We start from the raw sequence: 16,159 nt of genomic DNA, 5'->3' as shown, positions 1-16,159 counted from the left end.
CAACTCACTACCTCGGATGGCTATATGAGGCTGGACGGAGAAGAAAGCAAAGGTCGATGAGATTGCATCTGGATGCAAGGAGTCAAATGCATGTTGTTAGCATCAAAAAAGCCCCGGAGAGCATGTGTGTTTATGGAAATGTCCACAAAGAACAAGGTTTACCTTTGGAGCATCAAAAATTCCTGCTGATGCTGTCTCTAACCTCCCTTCGTATGCTTGCTTCCCACAGGTCTGGCAGGTCAGACGCCTGTGGAACAGGCGCTAGCTGATGCCATTGTGGACACCATAGATGATTTCATGACGCTGTTCCCTTGGGCAGAGAAAAACCAGGACGTGAGAGTAAGACAATCACTAGTTTAAACAAAGATAGCACATAAGCCATGACTCTGCACCTGAGCATCTCCTCTGGAGAAACTGCTGTGTGCCGACCCCTGGGGCCATCACCTCACCTCAGCAAAGCCGAGCTGCAGGAGCTCTATGCTTCTTCCTCCAGGCTAATCCAGCCAAGGCCTTCTGCTCCCTCCCACCTCCTCCTTCACCAGATTTTTTTTCCACCCTCAGTGGAAGCAATGATGAGGCCATTATGAGCCACCCCTCACTGGTTCACCTTGAATCCAGGATGCCATACATGCATACATCAAACTGCTCTTCAAAGGGGAAAGACAGGCCACTTCCATCCCAGCCAGCACCATGCGATACCTGTATCTTGTTGCAAACAGAATAAGCGCAAATCTTTCCCTTTTTGTTAACTGAACAGGATTAACAGCTCTGTCCCATCTTCCTTTTGCCCTTCTGTATCTTGATTTGTACTTGGCTTTTAATAAGTATTAATCTTCAATAACTTCAGCTGCCAGGGACAAACGCTTTTCAGTTACCAGGGTGGTGTAGGACAGCAGGCATTGCTAAAGAGGGGAAGTAGCACATCCCTCACTGTCACTGAGGCCGTGCTCTTCAGATCCCCGCAGCCCCACCTCTGTCCTCTGCGGTGCTTCTGCAAATACTGATGCCAGGCTAACACACTGCCATGGCTGCTTTAACACACAGTTACAGGCAAGTCCTACAGCATTTGGGTTTTTTCTTTTGGCATCAGTCCAGCCCCTCTCACCACAGCCCCAAATGCAAGCATGCAGATCAGCTGCTGGGGAAGAGGGTGATGGATGAGTTAACTCCAGCATTACAATGGCTCCGCGCAGCTCTGACCCAAGCAGGTGACCTGACCCTTTTAGGAAACTGGTAGTGTAACAACAGGTCTCACCATTAACTGTCAGCGCAGCCACCTTCCATTTATTCAAAGGTAACATTTCAGAGAGACTAGGGTATCTTATTACAGAAACCACAGAGTACAAAATGTTGACCAAAACCAATACTAAATAATGAAATGATATGAAAGTGCTCTGAAATCTTGCAGGGGAAAATCTGAAAGTGTATCTGGAGGTTTTAGTATTCAAAAATGTGAATTACTTAATCTCCATGTGATTTCCTGAAGTTTCCTCCTTTGAGGAGGGGAGGTTGACTCATGATTTTTAATCATGTAGGAACAGCCACACTGTTGCTAACGTGTGAGTGTAGAAGAGCACTGCTGCCACAGTACCGCTACTCCGTTACAGGGAAACTCCCATGATAATGCCTGCATGTGTCCCACCGCGTACTCAAGCACTTCTCCAAAATAAGGGCCCAGATCATGTCACCAGTGATTAATTTAAAAGGGAAGAGAGTTCACAGGCAACCCTTACATGCCTGTACTCACATATGTGTGCAAGGGAGTGTTTTGGAGCCAAGGAAGATTGAGAAACTTACTTTCAGGGAATCTAACATTTTTCTCACTGTTAGCTGTTCTCCTTCTCTCCTCCCGGGTTCACTGCCACCACCTTGTGGTAGAAGGGGCGTCTTATGGTCTCACGGGGCCAGAATTAAGTAATTTACACACAGTAAAGTCAGAAAACTTCCCCAGGCCTGACAAGTGGTTACAGGAACACCCATCCCTCAGAGAAGGATGAAAGGATGTGTTATGCTATCTAGCCAGTAGCAAAGAAAAAACCAAGCAAGGTAAAGGGAACAGAAGCTGCCCACGGAAGCTCCTTCCATGCCAGGTACAGATTCTCCCTTCACCCTACACCCCCCCAAAAAACAGCTGGCCTTACAACAGCTTTGTCATGCATTACTGGAGAGCTCCAGGGTTGAGACAAGTGGGTCATGCCACTCCAGAAGGTGGATCCTGGTCACGTCCCCACCAGCTTCACAGGTTGACTGCGTACTTCTGTAGTTGGGGAAGGTCATTACTGTCATGATCACACAATAGTTTGGATTTTTTTTGGCGGGGGGGGTGGGGGTGGGGAATTTACCTAAAAAAAAAAAAAAAAAAAAAGGAGAAAAGGAAATGCTATATCACAGGGTACAAATATGAAATTTCTGGACTGCAGACTTCTGGCTGTTACTTGCAATCACAACATTCAGTTATGAAGCTCTTAACAGACAGCAGAAAATAATGTCTAATTTTCAAACGCGTCTGCAGAAATACTGGTTTTACTTCAGCCTGCATTTTTGGGACCATTTAGGCTGCTCCCTCTTCTAAATTTTATTCTTTTTTCATTAATCTGAATTTCAAAGGTGTTGAAATAATTCCATTCCTGTATAGCAGTACTTATTTAACCAAGCCTGAGTACGTTCCTCCAAAATTAGGCCAGGCACGTTAACTGCACTAACTGCGCTACATGGGTCAGACCAGATGATCACAACAGTCTGCAATCTCAATTGCTTCCATGCAGGTGAGAAGAGAAAACCAGAAACAGTTTTCCTCTCCAAAGAAAACAGCTAACCCTTTAAAAGGAGCCTTAAAACTTTCTGCTATGGGAAACAGATAGCGGAGAGCCACCACCCTACACAACCTCATCCTTCACCCATTAACATACAAATACTAAGGTCCATACCCTTCAATACAGATTTCAGCCTTTAAAAACATATTTTAACCATCTCAAATCTCAGTGCTGCAGAGACAAAAAAGCAGAAGAGCCTGCTAACATAAAAGTTCAAAGATAAACCCAGCAAAAGCTCAAAACCCAGGTTCCATACCTCACACATGAAGGGCTGGTAAGGAAAGATAACCAACCAGCATCTGACTGACAGCACGGAAAGACTGAGCTTAAGGGATTCTGGAAAGTTGAGACCCCGTACACTAAAAAACGTAACACTCAAAAAGAGTCCCAAAAAAATGACCGTGAGACATTTGGAATATATTTTATAGATGGATTCTTCCCAATCTATGGCAGGGCTCCTGTCTTGCCTCTGCTGGGTGGCTGTTAGCAGATAAACGAGCAGCACCCCCCCACACATCGTGCCTCAGCATCCAGGAGCTCTCAGTCATGGTTCACTGAGCCACCAATGCCATGTTTTGGGCATCTAACCCACTTCATGGGCAATTACCTCAGCTTTCCTAAATTCTATAGTACCCCTTTGCAGGTATCCAAATGCCAGTTACCTCTACATTTCTTTACTTATCTTAAATAATTGCCGTTTGCTGTATTAATCCTGACTTGGATGTTAACACATTCCTTCTTCCAAAGGAAGAGAACTGAGAGTACTCTAAGGTTTGGGTCAGACCAAACGATTCGACTGTCGCATTTTTCAGATTTCAGCATTCTTTTTCACAAGAAACCGCCCAAAAGTTCAGTTTTGCTGCCTGCTGTGCTTACACATATGTGTTTCATTCTCCCCCCAGAAAAAAGCATTTGACAATATCCTGACCAACAAAGCACCTGAGTTACTGAAAGATTTGGATACTTTCTTAGGGAATAACAGCTGGCTGGTAGGGAAGTCTGTAAGTATAATTTTTGTTTCTCCCATTCCAATCAGGTTGCCAGAAGACTAAAATCATTGACTATTGTTGAATTTCTGGATCTTATGCCAGCCCATGAAACAACCCCCCCCACTCTTAACTCCTTGTTCTTACCAACACGCAATTGGTTGCCTCAATTGCAAAGTGAAAATTGTTTTCCATGCTATTAGAAAAATGAGGCAAACCAGGACTAGGATCTGCATTTTCTAAACCAGAAGTATGTTGACACAAAACATTATAATGTTTTTGTACTAGTCAATACAGATGGGAGTTGTTTAGAACTCTGCTTATAATTACTGATCAATTTAGAGGACATTATGAAAAAAACCTCTATGAAAACATAATCCCCTTTTTTACCCAAAACTGGAAACTAATTAAAACACTTTTCTGCAGCACAGTTTCAGCAGGAAAGATTAATATTATAATGCAAGTAGTATTTGTAGCAAGGACTTTATTTAACCAGTTTTTACTTAAGTCAAGCCTTGCATTGCAACCTAACTACTAGCTCTGTAATTATAGGCTTTAAGAGAAAAAACAAAACAAAAACAAAACACTTACACAAAACAGATCAATTCATGTTTCCTTTCTGCAGCTTGCTCAGAATATTAGTAGCCCCAGCTTTTGATGTTACCGACTAAAATTTACTGCTTTATCTCCCATTTCCACCAGGTAACATGGGCTGATTTCTACTGGGATGTGTGCAGTACGACACTTCTGTCCTGTAAACCTGACCTAGCAGACAACTACCCCAGGCTTTTGGCTCTTAGAGACAGAGTGCAAGCGCTTCCAGCTATTGCAGCCTGGATCCAGAAAAGACCGAAGACTGTAATGTAGATCAGCTGTTCAGACTGGAAAACACAAATGCACATTTAGTTTTGAACATGACAAGTGTCCTAAGTTATTAATTTTAGAATAATTTAAATTAATTTCAGATGGGTATGCTGTACCAAATCAAGACCTACCACTTGTATCCATTTATAGGAGAGAATTTAAAAAGCTGATTTAGTAGAGTAGAGCCTGAGGGAGAGGTGTGGTTTCAACCACATTCCCCCCACTGCTAATAAAATGCTTGATCAAACCAACTAATGTTCTGTGGGCTCTCAAAGGGAGAAGAGATGAATAAACCTTCCCGGAGAGATGCAATCTCAACAATACTTTGTTTATTGCAGACCTTCAATCTGGAGGAAAGCAGGCTAATTAACAGAGAGGATAAATATGTGGGAGAACTAAGGTCATTAAGCAAAAAAAAGAAAAAGAAAAAAACAAAGACCCACTTAGTCAACAAACTTGAAGCTTCTCAAGCACTTTCTTTCTTTAGGCTCTTGCAGTTTATGCTGTGCCACTGAAAAAAAAAAAAAAACAAACAAACCCACAAAAAAAAAAACCAACAACAACAAATCCAAACCCAACCACATCCCCTAAAAAACACACCAAACAGCCACGCAGCCAAGCTGGTGGCCACACCAGCACCAGTTCTCCATAAGTAGACCAGCTGCAAAAACATTCAGCAGCTCATTATCTTTCTCTCCCAGTAAGTAGGAGACACAAGTTGGGGGGCGGTGGTGGCAGGGGTAGAAACCAGGTTTAGAACAAATGAATGAACAGTTTGTTCTTCTGGCACTGGGGAAAAGAGGTAGGTGGAAATCCTGGCAACATGGACGGTTGTAGATGCAAGCGGTTTACACAAACTCAAGGGGAGACAAGTGCTTGCAAGAGGACTCCACTGTGTGGTGTAAGCAGATAAACCACAACCAACTTGGGCAATCCTGTGGGCTGAAGATGGCCACTGTTAGGAAAGTATTTCCCTTCACACTTGCTTTTCCCTCCCACCGTAAGAATTATTTCATTGGATCGTATGAGTAACACCTACCAACCTCTGACAGTTCAGAGACAAACCAGGTATTGGCAGAACTGAAAGCAAGGTCCAATCTTTGGCTCATTCCAATATGGCGTCTCCACCTGCTTTGCAATTCCTTGCACGCTTTGTTGTAGCTCTTTACAGATTTTTTTCTTCTTCAATTCCCACTGTCCTCTCTTCTTCAGCAACACACTTAAGATAGTTGTATTTCCCCCCCCCCCCCCCGTACCTCTTTCCCAACCAGAGACACAGAATCACTGAATGGTTGAGGTGGAAGGGACCTCTGGAGGTCATCTGGTCCAAACTCCCTGCTCAAGCCAGGCCACCCAGAGCCAGCTGCCCAGGACTGCATCCAGATGGCTTTTGAATATCTCCAAGGATGGTGACTCTACAATCTCTTAAGATCCCCAAGTAAAGAGGGTAAAAAGAGTTACCGTAAACAAAAAAAAGGTAGAAACACATATGAGCTTCAAAGCACTTGAAGACAGGTATTGATCCCAGGGGTCCAGGGATGTGATGGTTTAAAGAGTAACCACTGCTCAGCCAGACTACATTAACTAATTACATCCACATACCAAACCAAACCGCCACACCACACAAACCACCCTATAGGGCAGGCATTTGCTTTCATTTCACATTTGAAGCAAACAGGTGAGAACATGCAAATACAGTGGGTCAAGAGTTGGGCTAGGATCATGCTCAACAGAAAGAGACAACCTCATGAACTGCAGCTTGTGGTTGTCTGTTAAATTCCACTATTTAGTCCAACAAAACAGATGGAATTAAAGAAACACAGTAGACAAACTGATTCTTACCCTTCTCCCTTCCCATATAATGAAGTATTTCTTCACCCTATTGCAGCTGTGCATTTTGGAACACGCAGCACAGCCCCAGAAGATTTCTGGTAAAAGCCGAGTAAAGTTTAGTTCCAACTTTGAAAACATTTTAAAAGCTTTCATTTTCCATCCATTTTGTACTGTCAAAAATCATACACAGTTGGAAAAAATACCCACAGCCGCAACCAAACAAGAGAACCTGGATGCCCAACTCACAGATCACCTCACTGACTAATCACTAGCAGTATCTGAAGACAAGACAAAACAGTGAGCAACCATGGACTCCAGCTCCTCTTCCCTACTCTTCATATAAAACTGTTTAAGTTCCTTCAAGAGATGCAACAAGTGTCCTCTGTCTTTGATAACCACATAGAGAAAAGTGGTAACTGTCAACCCCATATTGCAAATCAGAGTGAATTCTAGGACGCAATCCTCTCAGAGATTCAGCCTGGTACAGATTTGCTGAGCTCTGCACAGAGCATACAGCAGCTGAGGCCTTAACCAAGGGTAGAGGCAATAAGGACTTCCCCATACTTTGCCTTCCCGCAGCTTCTAAAAAAGCAGCAGTCTGAATCTTAACTACTCCGAGTTCAAAAGACAAAATTACAGTCTTTTCCTCTGTCCAGGGACATGGACATCCTCCTCTCCTACCTCCTCAAATCACATCCTTGCCAGCAGATTATAAGCTTCAGGTGGAGGCACACCTCATCACTGATACCACTGAAGCTCTTCATTTCACCAAGATGAATTAAAAATTCACCGAAACTTCAAGAAGAGAGCAAGACATAAGCTTTGTGTTTAGGGCACTTCATTGGCAGAGCGCAGGTCTGGTATGTACACCAAGGACTGACAAAAAAACCTGCAACCTGGGTGGAAAGTTCCATTTGGCAGGAATTCTGTTTCTATAATCAATATCCTAACACAACTGTGATTAGTGTATAATGAAACACTAGTAATTAACTACTGCTGGATAAAGCCAAGTCAGTTCAAATGGAACATTTCAGCTAGTTTTAAAGCTGCCTATTTGATTTGTAACATGCAAGTTATCACTCCCCCCCACCAAATAATCACAAAATGAAATCATTTTGTTAATCTATCGAATTTTATTTGAACAAGTTGATACAAAACCAGTACGGTACATCAAATGAACCAAAACAAGCAGAAACAGACTCAAGCATTGTCAAATAAGGCACATATAAAAAAATCTACACGCGTAATCCAGTGAAACAGACAGTTTATATATATATATTTGGAGGTAGAAATAATTACAAAAATACTGACAAATCTTAAGCAGTAGCAGATTTGTTAAAACAATTACTACTTAGGTCCCCATTTTGAAAAGTGATCTGTAAAATAATGTTTATTCAGCATCCGATGTTGGCACATTTGGGCCATTTATGTTTTTAAGCATCAAAAGAATGCTATTGGTGTTAAAAATTTTCAATACCATGAGGAATACAATAAAGAAACTACAAAAAGTTATAAATGTTCTTAAAACTCATGGTCATCAGTAATGTAAGAGTCCTTGGGGTACAACATCACCTTTCTTCCTTGAATTCCACAACGTATTTACATTTTAGAGACCTAACGAAGCTTTTAATAGTGTGGCTATATCTGCTGGAATGGTTCCTTCTTCTCCTGAGGAATAAAAACAAGTGTTAGTACAGCTCAAAATATTTCACATAAACAGATAAAAGTCTAGATCCCCAAAACTGTACAAAATCCTCTAGTTGTAGGAGTCTGCCATTCATTTGTAGGTCAGACTCAGATGGCACTTCCTGTCAAACCAAACAATAATCAGCACAAATACATCTTTCTAGTTTATTTAACATGAGAGGGGGGAAAAATAGAAAAAAAAAAAAGGCTTCTCTGCATCAAGAACCTTGTTTTTTCAGAATAATATATTGCAGCAACCTTAATTCACTTAAGTGGACATCATTATGTACAAGAGACTTACCTGCATCTGCTGCAGTCATATCTTGTTCTAACTTCAATTTCTGCTGGCTGATTTTGAGCATGGATTCTTCAATAGTCCCCTTACTGATTAGCTTTATGACTTTTACCTCTCTGAAAACCACAAAATAGGATAAATCCATTTTTATAGTTTCTTTGGATTAGTGCAAAAGGGAAGGATGCTATGCCTTTGCTCAGCTGGCAGTGGTTTAAAACAAGGAGGAGGAAATGAACAAAAGGGCAATACAAAATGTTTCTAGTTTTTCTGTCTGGACCAACTGTGCTCTCTACTGCCAGAAAACTTTTTTTGTCCTGCACTCCCAGCCACTGCAAAGTCTGGGCGGTCACAAAAATCTCTCTTGATAGAAACAACTCAGCTTCCCCCTCACCCCATACTACAGCTGAAGTACCAGTTATTAAACATATTCTGTTGCTCACATTAGCTTATTCTGAGGACTCTAAAACAGTCCATGGTTTCACTCTTTATGACAGGGTGGCACTTTAGAGCTTAAAATCTCCTGAAGAGAACAAACAGCTTTGCCAACCAGTCCCACAGACTTCAGATCTGCCTTGAAGTAGTTCCTAGCACCAGAAAGTGGAGATTATAGAGAACGTGAGAGTTACAGAGAACTGGAAAAAAGGAGGAGAACGCAAATAAGGTTTGTTCCGGCAGCAACATGTGCTAAAACAATTACAGTTACCTAGCTCCCACACAACCCAGAGCTGGTTTATGCAAGTCTCTGCTTAAAATGGAATTTTTAACCATAAAATATTGTACTTTTAGCCTCCTTTGAGAGCTTGCCTCCAAGAAGAGCCAAGTATTATAATTAAGAAGTCTCACCTTGTCTGACCTACTCTATGGCATCGGTCTTCTGCTTGCTTATCATTGTATGGGTTGCAATCAATGTCATGAAGAATAACAACATTTGCTGAGGTCAGATTAATTCCCAAGCCACCAGCTTTGGTTGACAGGAGGAATACAAATATACCCATATCTGTATTGAACTGATCTATTAGATGTATCCTGCAGAACACAAGAAAACATGCATCAGGCCTTGAAGAAAACACCACACTGGCTCCACAGTTGAATACAGAAGTTAGGATGATGATCTTTTGAAAGGGAGGACAGTGGCACTGCAAAGCAGCTCAAAAGTACAGATGTTATTATGTAGAAGGAAAAAGGATACCAACAGTCCTCAGCCGTGACCAGAGAAACATACTCAGAGCGACAGATCGATAGCAAAGACTGAAAACAGGCTTGGAAAAAGGCTTTTGGATTATCACAGAATACAGAGAACAAGTTGGAGGACAAGGGAAGACTGAAGTACACGAAAAAAATGGGGGGGGGGAAGGAGGGAGGAATTTAGCTTCATGACTGTCTTCTGTACTACTTGTACATACAAGGGATGTAACAGATTTCAGCTGTAAGTGGGAAGTAATACTACAGCAAGAAGTGACAAGGTCTTTGAAACAAAGGAAAAAAAAAATTTAAAAAGTCACGAAACAGGAAACAGCAGAAAACCAGCACAGCTCAAATACAAGAAAAGCACTGCAACATTTTCAGCTGTGCAGGACAGAGTAAATGGTTTGTCTTAGAGAAACAAAGGGGCTTATCTGCCTGTTGTAACAGAGATATACTATACTTCCAAGGAATATCTACAGGTGAGCTTTTGTTATGGCATGCTGACACACAAGCAAATCAAACACACCATGAACTGCCAAAGACACAAGTTTTCCATTCCGATGGCTAAGACTACAACTTGACCATCTAAAACTCACCTTTCAGCCTCAACCCTTACTAAGGGGATCTGAAATCCAACATTAAACCCACTTCTATAGTCAATGCCCAGTGACCACAGAATTCTATACATTGGAAAACAGAGGTAAGAGTTTAAGTCACCCGCCCTCCATGTACACAAGCATTTTTTATCTTCAGCAAAAAAGTCACATACCGATCAGAAATCTGTGTTTTTCCATCCAACCTAATATATCTATGTTGCCAATGTTTTAGGAAAACTTCCAAGATATCCAGCATCATAGTAAACTGGCTAAACAATACAACTCTGTCACCCTGCAAAAGACAAAGCAAAACAAAAGTTTTAAAACATGTCATTTATGGATAACGAACTACACAGATACTTTATTGGTGCAAATGCGTGATTTTACTTTGACTGAATCCCTATTTTCCAAACTAAAAGACTAAGCTGAAATTCGCCAAGTCAGGACTGACTTTCAGTGAAGATACTGCATCCAGTATTTCTGCTGCATTAACCCACCTTTTGTCAGTGGAGTAATTTTTTAGTTACTTTGTACTTAGGTGAGTGAAGAAATCTAGAAATCACATGTCAAACGCACGACAGATCTACTCCATCTATAAACATTGACAAAATATTTTCATTAAAAACTTAAATTTAAGCTATATACCGTATACTACAGAGCAGCAGCACTCTGTTGTCTGATATAATCAAACAGATGCACAGCACACACTTGCCCAAATTCAAGATACTCTGAAGTATTATGGTACATGCTTATTTGTAAAATAAGCCAGTTTGAATCTATGACTCAAAGCAGTGACCTCTTCTTACCTTTACACTGGCTTAACACATACATGATTATTCTAATGTAATACAGTCTTATTCAATTGCCAAAAGAAGGTCAAAGTTCATGAGCTGTGAAAATGATGCTAGCCCTCTGTACATAAAGTAGTGTTAACTCTGGATGAATATTCTGAAAATTGGAAAAATGGGAAAGTGTACTTCAGCTGTCTCTAAAGTGACGTGTGTAGGCAGGAAAAAACAACATTAAAAGCTGTAAGTATTGCTTTGCCATATTGCACATGCACTAAATCACACTGTAATATTCCACAGAAAAGCAACTGGGTTCCATATACAGTTAGCAGATGTTAATTTAACCACTTATTTAGAGCCACCCTTTAGATGGACAGGAAAAGATGGTTTCAGCCATCTGTAGTACCAACCTTCTCTTTAAGGTCGGAGAGAATGTGTTCCAGTGCTCTAAACTTTCCAGAATCCAAGATCTGATCCATGTCTAACTTGAAGTCACTGACATGAGAATATTGCTTACAAAGCAAATGCAGCTCAAAATCTGTCATTACTGCCATATCTTCAAAGATAAGGTCAGGGTTAGCATCGCAATGTGTGGGTTCCTGTTAGCAAAAATGAAGGGAAATAATGCAATACACAATCTCGCCAGACAGAGAAGAAAAAACCAAAACCACCACACAATAACATCCAAAATTTCTGAAAGAACAAAGTAGCACAACTAGACATGGACAAATACCAGAGCATGGCTCATGCAAGCAACAAAAGATGAACTCTGCAACCCCAGGTTTATAGTAGAGGATCATTACTTCACAATTTAGCTTTTACAAGAACTTGTACTACCAAAAGCTAAGAAGTATACGCTCAACCTCCATAGCAATTACCTAGTTCCCATCAAGCCCTATGACCTTTTACCCCTGTATCAGACCTCTTCCCCTGAAGACACATTCCCTAAAAGGGAGGTCCAATCCTTGGTTAGATGGTAGAAGACATGGGAAGCCCAGCCCAAGATGTAGGGTGGGTAGAGGGATGTCATGCCTGGAAGAAAGAGGAAAAGAAAAGCCACATCTGGAGAGTACGATGGTATGAGCAGGAATAAAAAGGGACAAAAATCCTTCATAAACCAATGGGTCACTTCTTCCCTTCCCCCCAACCTTGACTGGCTTTATTTTAAAACAAAGCTGAAGATATATAAAGCCAGCTGCAACTTTCTTAGAGCACCTGCTGCACGTTCAGATTTTTTTTATACTTTAGAAAGAAGCAACAATTTTCCCCAAACTCCACAGGCATTAACCCCAGCCAAATTACAAAAAAAAAAAAAATCCTCAACAGTTCAATACTTATGCCTACCCTATTTTAGTTCTGTACAGCCTAGATTTCTTGCTACTCAGAAAATACTAGTAAACAAGTGCCCACCCAAGATTTTTTTCATAAGTACTTTGGTTTTAAATTTTGGGGTGGAGGGAAGAGGTGTTAAGGGGGAGCTAATGAAAAGGAGACGACTGCAGTCCCACAACTGTTATCTCCGTTCTAATATCTGATAGAAAAATCAGTGTTAAACACATATAGAGCTTGATTAGAGCGCTGGATAGATGCAGAGAAATAAAAAGCAGCAATGATGAATTAAGTTCTGCAAAGACACAATTTTGACCAGAGGACTGACAATGAAAAAAATCTATTTAAGTTGCATTAAAAATTCTGAGAAATAAAGAATTGCTTCTGAATCTCATCACCTTACCTTGAGCATAAGCATGGACATTGTCCTGAGCTTGTCAGTCGTGTAATACTGACGATGCAAGAGAGGGTGATTAGCCATTTTTCTAAGTTGCATCATTACATTTCCCATATCAGAGTTTTTCTCTGTAAACAAAGACATACGGTATATTCAGAAGTAGCACACAGAAGCCTGCCTGACATCTTTATCTCTCAGGAGAACTTTATTTGTAAGAACTGAATTTGACATTTCACCTATTACCTGAACTTCTGAAAAATTCATAGAAGGGATATAGTCAGTTTATAAGTATTAGACACTTCTACAAAGCAAGAGCTTTCTAGTCACATTCAACATATGTCTGGGCATGAAAAAAATCCAGCAAAAAGAAACGAGACCCTCACATACCATTACTGTTAATAGTTTTCTTGAGCTTGCTTAAGAGATCACAGTATAGTTGTTCCTGTTTCTCAGACATGGCACATAATTCAATGAGATCTTTTTTGGGAGGTAGTTGTTTAAGGACCTGCCAAAATAAAAACATACCAGGTAATAACTGTACTGTAGTGAACTGTCAGTAATTCTGTACTATCTTACAAGCCTGCTTTTAAACTACTCTATTCATTCTCGCCATCCCAGCTCCTTTCATTGGCTGCAACTTTGCTAACTGAATCAGCAGTTCAACTTATTCAGAACTTCACGGGCAGGTGATATATAACCCAAATCAAGTAACACAGTCTGCACACTCCAAAACTGCACAGAATAATAATACATGCCATACCTGGAACCTAATCCCCCGCTAATCAGATATACCCGCTTCAAGCCACTGACTACTCAAGTGTGCAAGTACACAGAAACACTTCTTGGATCACTAAGTTTTCCTGTTCTTCTATATATGCAATTCTAAATAGAAGAATTTAAAGAGGTTTTGGATTATAGAATGAAAAAGAAACATTTTGATGACAGCAAAATAACTTAAAAACACACATTTCTAGTCATACATACACACAAATACATACATGTACATTCACTGCCTTAATCCTTTCGGTTAAAATAAAACATCATTACTATAAAGTCACAAATATTTTTTTGTGGTTAATGTGGAGGATTTCTCACTTATTGCTTTGCAGTGCACTGAATCATCTTTCAGGAATCTTTCCTAACTAAAAGTCCCAGTTGTAAATGGTCAGCAAATAATAAGGATCAAAACCCAAAGCTGCAGCAGGTCACATTTGTACTTGCAAACTCCTGAAAGATAGCTCAAGTTTCTTGCTCTTCCTAGATAAACATCTAAAACTAGCACTGACCTTAAATAATATGAAATCATTATTTTAAAGATAAAACATTACCTCATCTTTCACTCTTCTCAAGATGAATGGTTTTATTATCTGCTTTGCATGTGCAATCCTCTCCTTTTCATATATGCTTTGTTCTTCAGCACTCTTCTAAGGAAAATATTGCAAGAATTCAATCGCAGTGTGAAGTTTTCAGCTCTAACACCACTACCTTAACTATTCTAACTTGATGAAAAACCCAGCCAGAACAGACAGATCTAACAGGACCATTAGTATTCCGAGACACCCTGTTGTGACACGTTCTTACTTTAAGTGGTTTATTTCATTGTTTCATTTTCTAGATTTTCATAATCACACTACCTGTTTCCATAAGATACCAATAAAACAGAAGTTATGCAGCAACAGCAGTTTTCTAGCAAAAAAAAAAAGTTATTTTCAAGAAGAGAATACATAATACTTACTGTTTTTGAAGAAAACATCCTTCGTATTTCACTTGTGCTACTGCTGAACATATGCGGCATAACAAAATTCAAGAGGGACATCAATTCCAACAGATTATTTTGAACTGGAGTCCCTGTTAGCAGTAAGCGATTCTTTGCCTGTTTGTCCAAAGTGGAAAACAGAAGTGAGAAACATTAATTGAACAGGTTAAAAATGAGTATTGGCAGAAACAACACAGCTATGGAGAAGTGAGAAAATGAGCTTGGTTTAAATTGTAACTATTTAAACTTAATATATATTTAGATCTTACAGAATAATTTCCTGGTTAAGTCAACGAAACCGTTTACAGATCTGTGGGGAACTGAGTACATATCAATTTAAGACTATTCAATAAGCCTAATCCAGATGTAAGAAAAGCCTGCCTGGCTCTACTAGGGATTTTCTTTTTTGTTTTGTTTGGGGTTTTTTCGTTGGTGATTTGGTTTTTTTTTTTTGGTGTTTTGTTTTTTTAAAATTAATGTACTAATGGTTGCTCCCATATCGTGTTTTCTAATGTCATACAGTACTTATGCACAAGTTTTGAATTGCAAGTACAAGCCATGGTTTAATTGCTTAAAGATCAGCTTCTTAAAAAGCCTTTTGATGAAAATGATCTTGAAAAATAAGTCGGAATAAGTGATAATAAGTATATTATCATTTTATTAATACTACAGTGCTATATGACAATAATCAGAGGAAGAGCTGTATGCAACTTTTCTCTTTATCAAAATGCTGCTGACTCAGGCTGCAAGCTACAAGAAAAAAAAAATTTTAAAGCTAGCTTTTCTTGCACAGTCCTATCAGGTCCTTAAATACTACAATGTTTCAGCACAAGTGATCAGAATAATATTTTTACAATCTTTACTACTGTGGGATAAAACTGGAAAATTGCTTAATACTGAAACTGAACCACTACCATCATTGTAATGATGCTATAGGAAATCTATTACGTTTCTTCGGGAGCTTGTCTTCCTGGAAGAGCCCACAATGCAGTATCCACTCCTAAGACCACACCAATGCTTACATCCACTTGCATACTGTAGTTTCTGGAACATTATCTGTATATGAACTTTGTAGTTAATACCCCATTTTCCCCCAGCCCATAACTACAAACCAAAAAAAACCCAGTTGTCCTGTCTAACCCAACAATAACTAAACCTCTTACATTAATTGTCATAAGGTGCTGGTAGCGTACAGAGCTCATGTTCTTGAGCATATGACCTTCATCAAAAATTGCATAGTTAAGCTTCAACCTGCGAAACAGTCCTCGATCATCTGAGCTGCTAATTGCACAGTTGTATCTATCAGAGAAAGACATCATAAAAGACACAATAAATGCAAATTTAACATGAACTTACTGTTATCACAATCAAATTACATTCTCAAGAGTTATGGAGAGAATACATGAGGGGCAGTAAGTAAAACTGCCTAGAAGCAACTGACCATAACACAGTTTACTACTGGCAAATAATTACAGTTCATTTGATGAGCCAGGGCTCTCAGTAACACTTTCCAAAAAATTGTGCAAATCTATTACAAAGTAATATGTATCTATTAGCATGTATTAGTTAATTATTATATTAATATATAATATCTAAAGCATCTATTACATAATATCTGTTATACATTAATA

The 16,159-nt window shown here is 39.7% G+C and overlaps 2 protein-coding genes across 10 annotated transcripts in view; one reads left to right on the top strand and one right to left on the bottom strand.

Moving 5' to 3' along the window:
* The window catches only part of HPGDS (hematopoietic prostaglandin D synthase), a 30,490-nt gene extending 25,576 nt beyond the window's left edge, over positions 1 to 4,914 (top strand). For all 3 annotated transcript variants that reach the window (XM_009474699.2, XM_087736285.1, XM_087736286.1), the window contains 3 exons: positions 230 to 339; positions 3,716 to 3,814; positions 4,502 to 4,914. In XM_009474699.2, the coding sequence (XP_009472974.1) occupies positions 230 to 339; positions 3,716 to 3,814; positions 4,502 to 4,666 (374 nt within the window). In that variant the 3' untranslated portion in view covers positions 4,667 to 4,914. The remainder of the gene's footprint in view (positions 1 to 229; positions 340 to 3,715; positions 3,815 to 4,501) is intronic.
* A 2,841-nt stretch (positions 4,915 to 7,755) lies between these two features.
* SMARCAD1 (SNF2 related chromatin remodeling ATPase with DExD box 1) overlaps positions 7,756 to 16,159 on the bottom strand; it is a 43,875-nt gene continuing 35,471 nt past the window's right edge. For 6 of the 7 annotated variants that reach the window (XM_087736276.1, XM_087736275.1, XM_087736279.1 and 3 more), the window contains 10 exons: positions 15,692 to 15,827; positions 14,508 to 14,645; positions 14,101 to 14,196; positions 13,160 to 13,277; positions 12,779 to 12,900; positions 11,457 to 11,645; positions 10,432 to 10,550; positions 9,321 to 9,503; positions 8,484 to 8,593; positions 7,756 to 8,164 (listed from right to left, as the gene is read on the bottom strand). In XM_087736276.1, coding sequence (XP_087592402.1) covers positions 8,103 to 8,164; positions 8,484 to 8,593; positions 9,321 to 9,503; positions 10,432 to 10,550; positions 11,457 to 11,645; positions 12,779 to 12,900; positions 13,160 to 13,277; positions 14,101 to 14,196; positions 14,508 to 14,645; positions 15,692 to 15,827 — 1,273 coding nt within the window. In that variant the 3' untranslated portion in view covers positions 7,756 to 8,102. The remainder of the gene's footprint in view (positions 8,165 to 8,483; positions 8,594 to 9,320; positions 9,504 to 10,431; positions 10,551 to 11,456; positions 11,646 to 12,778; positions 12,901 to 13,159; positions 13,278 to 14,100; positions 14,197 to 14,507; positions 14,646 to 15,691; positions 15,828 to 16,159) is intronic. The other variant, XM_087736278.1, reaches the window with a different exon arrangement.

This window comes from Nipponia nippon, unplaced genomic scaffold (genome assembly GCF_047370975.1).
Source record: "Nipponia nippon isolate SJK-2023a ecotype South Korea unplaced genomic scaffold, ASM4737097v1 scaffold_6, whole genome shotgun sequence".
Lineage (NCBI taxonomy): Eukaryota > Metazoa > Chordata > Aves > Pelecaniformes > Threskiornithidae > Nipponia > Nipponia nippon.
This window is presented reverse-complemented; position numbering and strand designations above follow the sequence as displayed.